The 10,697-nt window shown below is 49.2% G+C and overlaps 1 protein-coding gene and 1 non-coding gene across 2 annotated transcripts; one reads left to right on the forward strand and one right to left on the reverse strand.

Annotated features, from left to right (window-relative positions):
* Positions 1-763: 763 nt before the first annotated feature.
* TUT1 (terminal uridylyl transferase 1, U6 snRNA-specific) lies at positions 764-10,474 on the reverse strand. The gene is made up of 9 exons (XM_065937494.1): positions 10,344-10,474; positions 8,704-8,894; positions 5,435-5,750; positions 5,168-5,268; positions 3,837-4,306; positions 2,852-2,961; positions 2,596-2,706; positions 2,328-2,420; positions 764-1,954 (listed from the first exon to the last, which is right to left on the reverse strand). Exons 1-9 carry the CDS (start codon positions 10,423-10,425, stop codon positions 807-809), a joined length of 2,622 nt encoding a protein of 873 aa, XP_065793566.1. The 5' UTR covers positions 10,426-10,474; the 3' UTR covers positions 764-806.
* TRNAG-UCC (transfer RNA glycine (anticodon UCC)) lies at positions 4,586-4,658 on the forward strand. The gene has a single exon. It is a non-coding gene; the product is annotated as a tRNA-Gly (tRNA).
* Positions 10,475-10,697: the final 223 nt, after the last annotated feature.

The following is a 10,697-nucleotide window of genomic DNA, read 5'->3' on the forward strand; positions in this document are numbered from 1 at the left end:
GCTGAGTCCTGGCTGGAAAGCCGCCTTTCTACAGCTACGTGGCAGAGCTGCCAGCTCGGCATCTCGCGGGGCACCAGAGGCGTTCCCCTCCGGGTCGCCTGTCCCGCGGTGATTTGGTGGAGGTCGTGCCAGACCCACATCGTGGTCGTGTGACCCTCATTGGGGTGGCAACTGCGTGGAGGTGGCGGGGTCCCACGCTCCTTTTGTTCCAACTTTCTAGAAGAGAGATTGTACATCTAACCCAAGCCCAGGTCTGAAACCCTCCGTAAAAGTGAGGCCTTTTCCATTAAACAGAGATGCTGTGACTGAGAGAAGAGGCACTCTTCTGGGGACCCACAACAGGGGAGGGACTGGGGGAGAACACAGACAAGTCCTGTCACCCTGTAAGGGCTGACAGTTCAACTGAGGGGTTTCCCTTTACCCATGCTCAGATCTGAACATTTTTTACCCAATATGAAGAGAATGGATTTAGAACCCTGAACCCAAATTTCAAGCCCCATCACCATTCATGATCTGGGCAGTAATGTAAATAAGTATGGAAACTTGGTTCTTCCCAGGTGCAGCTCAAGCCATCCACCCAGCACTCCATCTTTCCAGAACTCAGTATTGAGAGGGTCCAGGTGCCAATCACTTGCCCTGGGCATGAAAGGAAACAGCGTGGGAGACCTATTTTAGGGTGACAAGAGGAGGTACCTCTGGGGCTGCACTAAGCATTTGGTGGGGAAGGAGTATTATCACCAGGTGGAAACAGAGGAAACTAGTGTTCATTAAACTAGCAGCTTTATTGCCTTTCAGGGTCCCCATCTTCACTTAAGCAGGTTTCGAAGTGCTTGAGGGAGGAAAACCTGTAAGAAATGATGGAGACCAGGGAACAGGCCTTGAGAATCCTGGAGTGGGGTCACAGTGAGACTCTGGCCAGCCTGGGAGGCGGACGCCACGAAGGTCAGGAGCGGCTCGGCCTCTGGCCTCTGTTCAGTACTGCTCAGTCCCCGCAGCTCCCGGGTGACCCGAGCCTCAGTTGCCAGCCACTCTGCTCCCGAGCCAGCACCAGCTCCACCTCCTTCCTTGATTTGTTGCTGCAGGCGTCTCCGGGCACGCCGCCGCCCCTGCCACACACGGTGCCACAAGGCGCAGCGCCAGCTCACTGAGAGTGACACCCGCTTCTCGGCCTCAGCCTGAGACCCTTTGCAGGCTGCCTCAGGTCCTCTGGGCCCCTGCTCAGCCAGCGCCTCGATGCCTGACTGCCCCTCTTCTCTGGTGGCTCGATGCTTTCCGGTCATCAGGGGTAGCTCCCCCGGCTGCCCAGGGCTCTGCATCGCCCAGTCCTGCCATGACTCTCCAACCTCTATGACCATCTCTTCCACGCCATCTTCACCATGCTCCCCTGCACATCCCTGCTGCTCCTCTGACCCCTCCTTACAGCTTTTCTTCTGTCCATCTAGTTTTGCTCTTTTGCTTGTCCCTCCCTGGGCGGGCTCCCCAGGGCCACCTCCCTCTGACCACAGTCTCTTGGTTCCCTGTTCTATATGGCACCCTAAGGCTTCCCTTAATACCTGGGCCAGCGCAGCAGTGAGCTGGGTGAAGGAAGCAGGGGGTAAGGGGATAGGTGTTGCAGAGAGCATGGAGCTGGGGGAGCTGGGCTGCAGAAGGGGAAGCAGCCCCCAGTCCCGACCCCGGGACGACCGCCGCTGGTACTGGAGGCTTCGGCAGTAATTAGCTGCCGCTCGGCAACAGTTCTGTAGCCTCCCGGCCACCCGGCTGGTCACGTTGGCTGCCACATTGTGACTTAGGTCAAAGGGGTCCTGGAGATTCATGGGGCCGAGGCGCAGGCCCTCCGAGAGATTAGAGGGCAGGCCCCCTGCCACAGGTAGTGCCTGACCCTCCCGTAGGGACAGCAGGGAGCCACGGAGATCCCAACAAGAGACACAGGAGAAGAACTGGGCCAGCAGGGAACCTGGAGGAAAGAGGAAGAGCAGGGAAGACGGGTCCCTTAGAGGCCAGACCTGAGATCAGCCTTGCTCCATAGCCGTTCCCTGATTTGGACTTGCCTTTTCCCTCCTAAGTGGCTCAGAGGAGTGCCAGAGCCAGGCTCCTCTGATCCCAGTAAACAAGAGGTCAGACCTCTCTCCCCACAGTGCCCCCCAGATACTGCGCCTTCCCCCTGCTAGCAACATAACCTTGGGCAAGCCACTTCATTACTCCAAGGCACAGTTTCTTCATCTGTAAAGTGGCAATAACGATATTAACTAACCCTCAAGGCTGCTGTGTGCCAGTAACTGTGTCATTAATACCACTTGTTAGTCCCCTCCCAGGCTCCCCAGACTCACTCAGAGGCTCCTTATTGGTGCTGGGCTCCAGTCTCGAGGCATCTCTGGGGAAACTACAGTCCCAGCCATCAACCTCCACCTGTTCACCCTCACCTATGAAAGTAAAAAAGTTGAAGGTCAACCTGAAAGCAGGAAGATAGGTGGGGGCTTGGGGGGTGGAGATGGTAGTGACAGGAGAGATCTCATTCCCAGGAAGCTCAGTATGTCTAGGATGAAGAAGAGAGATGAAGCTCAGGAGATAGGGCGGGTGAAGGCCAGGCTGCTGTACCTGCTTTCTGGGTGAGCTGGGACACAGTGGGCAACACAGGAGGGTCCCTGGTCTGAAGGAAATAGATCACGAGCAAGGTCAGGGCGTAGTTATTGAGAAGTGGGCCACTCCCTGCATAAATAATTAATTCTCGTTAGATCAGAGGCAGTTCTGACCCCCTCCTTGGCAGTTTTCTCAAACCCGCTTCCTTCTCCCCCTGAATCCCAGCCTCTGCCCCGACACCAGCGCAGCCCCCACTGTCCTGATTCATTCTCACCTGACAGCCCTTGACCCTGAGCCCAGCAGCGCAGAGTGTACACAAGCGGCCGTACTCGCCCATCCAGCTCAGAGCAGAGACTCAGGAAGCGGGAGTTGTGCAGGGCCAGCCTAAGACAGAGGGCAGGCGGGGTGTCGGGGCTCAGGAGCCTGTCACCCCCCAGCTCTCACTCCAGACTGTGTAATGGCGGCCAGCGGGAATAAGGCCAAAAGAGGGTTTCCCGAGGTGTTTTCTCTGACATGGTCTGAGGACAGTGTGTACAAAAGAACACCAAATGGGACATCCCTAGTGGCACAGTGGGTAAGAATCCACCTGCCAATGCAGAGGACATGGGTTTAAGCCCTGGTCTGGGAAGATCCACATGCTTCGGCGCACTGAAGCCCCGTTGTCACAGCTACTGAAGCCCTCGCACCTAGAGCTTGTGCTCTGCAACAAGAAAAGCCCACAAACCACAACAAAGTAGCTCCCGCTCACCCCAACCTGAGAAATCCCTTGCAAGCAATGAAGACCCAGTGCAGCTGAAAATAAATAATAATTTTTAAAAAAAACGAATGCTGCTTCTTAAAAAAAAAAAAAAACGCAACACATCAAATGTGTTTGGGAAACACTACATCCTATAAATGTCTTGGAGAGTCACAGAGCATGTTATTATAAGACTGATCAGAACATTTACTATGCAAAGAAACAAAGACAGGAAGGGAGAGAGAAGGAAAGAGCAAGTGGGAGAGGAGGGAAGGGAGAAACTTGCCTGCGTTAACTTAGCATTTCCCAAACTTACTCAACCATGGAACTCTTCCCTAAATCCTTAAAATCAGTATCCCAAGAAACATACTTTCCAAACACTGAAATGAAAGCCAGACATGAGATGAGTGTCAGAAAGAGAGACAGGACTAAGTAAGGACAACCTCAAGACTCAGCTGGTGCAGGGCGCCCCCTCCCCCTCCCCAGAGTGCCAGCTGGCCTTCCCCCACCACCTCAAAGGTACCGGTTACTGAGGGAGACGTCACCATGGAGACCTGAAGGCCGATGGCAGAACTTGACCACAGGGCGCCGGGCAGAGGGCACGGTTTGGACTCGGTACACTCCAGGAACACAGCCCCGAAGGATGGATCCCACCAGCTCCAGCATGGCTCCCCCTTCTGCTTTCTCCCTCTTCAGGGCCTCTGCCAGTTCCACAGCCTTCCCCAGGTCCCCCTCTCCCTGGTCCTCCTGCAGTGGCGAGGCTGGAGGCAGGGACTGGGGAGAGGCAAGAGTCTCAGAGGCCAAAGCAGAGTCTGGAGTCTGGGGTGCCAGTGAGGAGGAAGGGGCTTCAAAGTCCAGGACTTCCGAGTCTTGAGGAGAAGCTGGAGGCTGTGAGTCTGAAGGGGAGGCTGGGGTACAGGCCAGGGCTTGAGGATCCAGTGGGGATGCCAGGGCCGAGTCCAAGGAGGGAGATTCTGGAGCCTTTGGGGCTGTCTGTGGATGGAAATGGGCTGGGTAACTGTCTCTCCTGCTGTCCCCTAACTGGGGAACATTCCATCTCTAAGATATATCTATTAAAACTTATTATAGGCCAGGCCCTATTCTAAAGGCTTTATAAAAGTAGTAACTCTTTTAATCCTTACAGGCCTTTTTTAAAATTAACCTTTTAATGCCATAAAATAAACAGTCTACATTTTACAAAAATATTACTGTCAGGAAAAGCAAAAAAAGGTAGAGGAACTGTTTTAGATTGAATAAGACTAAAGGAGGAACTCCCTGGTGGTCCAGTGGTTAGGACTCTGCACTTCCACTGCAGGGGGCATAGGTTTGATTCCTGGTCAGGAAGTTAAGGTCTTGCAAGTTGCAGGGTACAGTAAAAAAAAAAAAAAAAAAGCAAAAAACACCTTTGGCAGGGGAGAGATATATGGGAATTCTGTATCTTCTGCTCAATTTTGCTATGACTCTAAAACAGTTCTAAAAAATAGTCTATTTAAAAAATAATAACCCTTTCCTACTCCCAAGGCAGAACCTGTACATTAGATGTTACAAAACACAGATAAGCAAAAACATAACCCACTATTGTATGTCATTTCATATATATATCTCTTCCAGTAAGATATTACATGTGCCATTTTGAAATTTTTTTTCCCTGTTACAAATGTCACCTATTCCATGTCGGTTCATTTTATCCTATCCAATCACATCCATGTTTCTCCAATCATAATAACCCTTTCAGGCAGGTCCTATTATCCCCATTTTACAGACAAGAAACTAAGGCATGAGAGGTCAAGGGCTCGCCCAGCGTCACATGACCATTTCCACTGACTCTTCACAGCTGCCTCCACGGTCACATACCTGGGGCTCATCCAAGTCCCCCAGATCCAGGAAGAGGTCAAGATCACAGCCATGGACGTCAAAGCTGTTTATGGAAGAGCCAAAAGGATGGACCACACAGCCTGGGTGCCGAGAAGAGAATAAAGGTCAAGAGACACTGCAGGGAGTAAGTGGTGGAAGAACATAACGTGGCACAAAGATGGAAAAGCAAGCAAGTGAACACCACTAGCTGAGGGAGGCTGGGGATGCAGACACAGAGGGCTCAGACACAGCAGGGCGGTGACTCACCAGGGAAGAACTCTGTGAAGACCTCCTGCATCAGGGCCACCACGAGGCTCCGAAGCTGCCGCTCAGCCTCAGAGAGCTCCCTCAGCCCCACGAGCTTCACCATTTGTGCTTCCACGTCCGGGGCCTCAGCGAGTGCTTTGATCAGCTGGTGACTGTCAGGGGCCACTCTTTTGGGGGACCTGGAGGCTGGGCTCTGGAACTCTTTCTGCTCCCGTGGCCGGACCCTCAGGCGATGTCCTCCCAGGCTATGCTGGGGCTGTGACAAAACAGCTTCCCGGGCACCCAGGTCCCCCATCTCCACGATGGCAAACACTCCCTGTCAAACCACAACAGGGACAATGAGGACAGTTCTGGAACCAAGAATCCAAACACACAGTCTAACAGTAGGTGAGAATCTTCAAAATGGGGACCACTCTATAAATTGGAAATATTTGCTTCCTGTTTCTATAACATCAGGGAACATATTTATTTATTTTTTAGCTGTGACATAAGGCTTATGGAATCTTAATTCCCCAACCAATGACTGAACCCTCGAGCTCGGCAGTGAAAGTGCAGAGTTCAAACCACTGGACGACCAAGGAATTCCCACTGGAGAACATATTTAGAAAAGCAATTATCTCTCTCACTCAAATTGCACGCATTTTATTCTTACCCAAGCCTGCCTCTGAAAAACTTCATTTTACTTATTTCATCAAACTGCAGTCATCCCAGTAACATTTCATCCCAGTAACATCCCAGTAACATTTCACTGGTTACACTAAACTCACCTCCTAACTTTTCCTGCTTTAACTAGATTCTTTTAAGAATCCATGTAATGATCACTGTGTTAGGTGTAACCATAAACACATAAATCCTGTTTTTTGGTTTTTTTTAAGTCCATATTCTTTTTTAATTAATTTATTTATTTGGCTGCACTGGGTCTTAGTTGTGGCATGTGGGATCTCGTTTCCTGACCAGGGATTGAACCCAAGCCCCCTGCATTGGGAGCACAGTCTTAGCAACTGGACCACCACGGAAGTCCCCATGTCCATATTCCATTATATTCTCTTCAGTGGTAAAGATAGAACCTCATTCTGCTTATAAAAAGGAGCCCTCTATAGTAATTAAGACAGTGTGGTACTGTGACAAAACTTTAGCTAGACTTACTAAGAAAAAAAGAGAAAAGGCTCTGATAAATAAAATCAGAAAAGAAAGAAGAGAAATAACAGTGGATGCCACAGAAATACAAAAGGTAAGAGAATACTATGAACGTGAACACCCATACACCAACAACCTGGACAACCCGGAGAAACGGACAAATTCTTAGAATCACACAACCTTCCAAGACTGAATCAGGAAGAAATGGAAAATCTGAACAGACTGATCGTTAGTAAGGAGACTAAAACAGTAATCAAAAAGTTTCCCAAAAAACAAAAGTCTAGGATCTCAAAATACTCCAAAAAATTGAAGAGGAGAGAACACGTCCTAACTTATTTTTACATGGTCAAGGTCACCAATATCAAAACCAGACAGAGACAATACAAAAAAAGAAAACTACAGGCCATTATCTCTGGGAAACACAGATACAAAAATCCTCAACAAAGTATTAATAAACCCAATACAATAATACATTAAAAGGATCATACACCACAATCAAGTGGGATTTATTTCAGGGATGAAGAGATGGTTTAACATCCATGAATCGATCAACATGACACATACTTTAACAAACTGAAGGATAAAAATATGATCATCTCAATAGATCCAGGAGAAAGCATGTGACAAGATTCAGCATTCATTTACGATAAAAGTTCAATAAAACAGGCATAGAAGGAATGTACCTCAACATACTAAAAGTCATATATGACAAACCCACAGTTAACATCATACTCAATAGTAAAAACTTGAGAGCTAGCCCTTTAAAATCAGGAACAAGGATGTTCATCCTCACCACTCTTATTTAGCACAGTCCCAGTCAGAACAACTAGACAAGAAAAAGAAAAAAAGGGCATCAGATTGGGAAGGAGAAGCAAAACTATCACTGTTTTCAGGTGACATGACCTTATATATAGAACACCCTAAAAGGCTTCCCTGGTGGCTCAATGGTAAAGATCCACCTGCCAGTGCAGGGGATATGCATTGGTCTGGGAAGATTTCACATGCAACTAAGTCTGTGTGCCACAACTATCGAAGCTGTGTGCCGCAACTACTGAAGTCCATGCACCTACAGCCTCTGCTCCGTAACAAGAGAAGCCACTGCAAATGAGAAGCCCGTGCACTGCAATGAAGAGTAGCCCCCACTCACTAAAACTAAGAGAAAGCCATGCACACCAACAAAGACCTAGCTCAGCCAAAAATAAAGTTTTTTAAAAAATCAGCTAAGTTTTCCCACATTCACTATGTACCAGACTCTCAGCCAAGTGCTATATATGAATATCTATGTGATAGACACTAAGGCTTCCCTGGCGGCTCAGCAGTAAAGAATCTACCTCCAATCCAGAAGACACAGGAGATGAGGGTCCGATCCCTGAGTTGGGTGATTCCCTGGAGGAGAGCATGGTAACCCACTCCACTACTCTTGCCTGGAGAATCCCACGGACAGAGGAGTTTGGCAGGCTACAGTCCACTGGGTCACAGAGTCAGACATGACTGAGGCAACTGAGCATGCATGCCCGGTAGGTACTGTTGAAGTGAAGTGAAGTCGCTCAGTCGTGTCTGACTCTGCGACCCCATGGACTGTAGCCTACCAGGATCCTCAGTCCATGGGATTTTCCAGGCAGGAATACTGGAGTGGGTTGCCATTTCCTTCTCCAGGGGATCTTACTGACCCAGGGATCGAACCCAGGTTTACCGTCTGAGCTATCAGGGAAGCCCCAGGTACTATTATTATCTCCATTTTATATCTGAGGAGACATGAATAGCAAGGTTAAGTAATTTGCCCAAGATTTTTTTTTTTTTGGCAGCGCCACATGGCTTGCAGGATCTTAGTTCCCTGACAGGGGAGCCTAGTGCAAAATTAGCAATTAACAAATATTTGGCAAGTGAAAGACTGATAGAAGAAATAAACGACCAAGTTCCCCAATGACTAACTCTGACGAACTGATAAAATCCCAGCAGGGGTAAGGGGCGAGGGTGAGAGACACAAAGCTAGACTAGTCCAAGCACTGGGGTGCCCACCACGGGCAAGTCACACTAGGAAGTCGAAAAAACAGGCTGTTGGTTTCTCGCCCTCGTTTCTCTTGGTGTGCAGCACACGTGACTCGTTCTTTACCCCGAGTCATTCACTCTACCTTGTCCTTGTCCATGACGACACTGGCCACAGGTCCAAATGCCTGGAAGTACTCGGAGAGCTGAGCAGAACCCACATCCCGGGGAAAGCCACTGACAAACACGCTTCGAAGCCCCTGGGCCTTTCGAGTAGCTCGTAGTTCTTCCAGGTGCCGGTGCTTCCGGCCCCCCAGATGGGCATCCAGGCTGGGTCCTGCAGAGACAAGCGTGAGACCAAAGCATCTGAGTCGCACTTCAGTGCACCTACTCTGACTTTGTTCTCTGCATACTGAGATCCTACTGATTCTTCCAAGCCGTTGAAACTGTGACTTTTGAATAACAAAGTCCTGGCTCCTTTCAGCTTCCTCGCTTGTCCATCTGTCTGTACAGTGCATTCTAAGTGGTCCCCAGGAGAACTGGTTGTACACAAGTATTTCTTAAACCACCTATAAGTGCAAGATAGAGCAACACCTGCACATGGTAAAGAAACTAACAGATAACTTATCCAGGTCATATATCAGTTCAGTTCAGTTGCTCAGTCGTGTCCAACTCTTTGCAACACCATGGATTGCAGCACACCAGGCTTCCCTGTTCATCACGAACTCCTGGAGCTTGCCCAAACTCATGTTCATCGAGTCAGTAATGCCATCCAACCATCTCATCTTCTGTCATTCCCTTCTCCTCCTGACTTCAATACATAGATGAACTAAATGAATCAGGACCCTACACTATCTCCCACTTATCATTTCTGAGTATAATACAGAGATTCCAAGGGCAGAATCATAAGTCACACTACCAAGAAACAAATCCCAGCTCTGTCAGAGTGTATGAAATCTTGGGCAAGTAACTTAACCTCGCTATTCATGTCTCCTCAGGTATGAAATAGATATTAATACTTCCTACCATATAGATACTATTCACACATAGCACTTGGCCCAAGTCTGGGACATGCTGAATGTGGGGAAACATAGCTGATTTTTTAATTTTCTATTTCCCTTTGAGTCAGCTGTCTGACATCACCAAGTGTTATGTGGGGCCAGAGAAGACTATCCTGGATTTCTGGCTTGCCCTACTGGACAGTGGTAGGGCATTTCTCATTCACAATGAAAAAGAAAAATGAATGATCATGTTTAGGTGAGATTATGATTTCAGACTTCAGAAGTGGAAGCTGAGGTTTCACTGGGCCTCTTGCACTGTCATAAAAGGACGTGGTCTCCTTTTCCAAACCCACGTTCCTAATATGCATACCACGCTACTTCACATCTCTGCCTTTGGGGGGCTCCTCTTGTAGGGCTTCTTTCCCTACTACCTTCTCTGTGATCATGCAGCTTTTCAAACAGAGGGTATTGAAAATTATCTCCATCTCTAGAGTGTGAGCTTCTTCACCTCTTTAAATTCCCTCTCCCCGCCCTAGAGCTGGATGTCCAATACCTGACAGTTAAAGAGGGAATAAAATAACGAAATTTCCATCGTGGAGATTTCAGATACGGGGACGCTGGGGTGTAAGGTGCTGGGACTCTCCCCACTTTGTAATCCCTCCGGACGGCGGAGAGAAAACGGAGGTGAGACCCTACCAACAGACTTGGCAAGAACTATGGCCTGTAACCCTAATCTTCGCTAGAACCCAAAGACGAAACCGCCCCCCCGAGGAGCCACCGCTTACGGTTGGCTGTAGTGATGTGGCAGAGGCAGCAGCGGAAACCCCCACGAGGCAGCGGCTCGATATCTGAATCCACTGCAGCCATCGTGACTCTCTGACAAAATGCAACCACCTCAGCCACGACCGGAACTCCCTCCTACAAATGGCAACGCTCTCGGAAGCAACTTCCGCCGGTCCAATAGGAAGTGACGTACCGTCGGCCAATCGCGCAGTACGCTCCTGCTAAAACCGAGCTCTTTCGGCTCAGGGTTCCGTTTCCTGCCGGAATTAGGTCTCTACCAGCTTTTGGAAAACTGTCCACGATGCTTATCTGCATGCGGTAAGCCAATTGGTGTGCTCTGAGCGGTTGAGACGTTG

Source organism: Muntiacus reevesi, chromosome 5, assembly GCF_963930625.1.
Source record: "Muntiacus reevesi chromosome 5, mMunRee1.1, whole genome shotgun sequence".
NCBI classification, from domain to species: domain Eukaryota; kingdom Metazoa; phylum Chordata; class Mammalia; order Artiodactyla; family Cervidae; genus Muntiacus; species Muntiacus reevesi.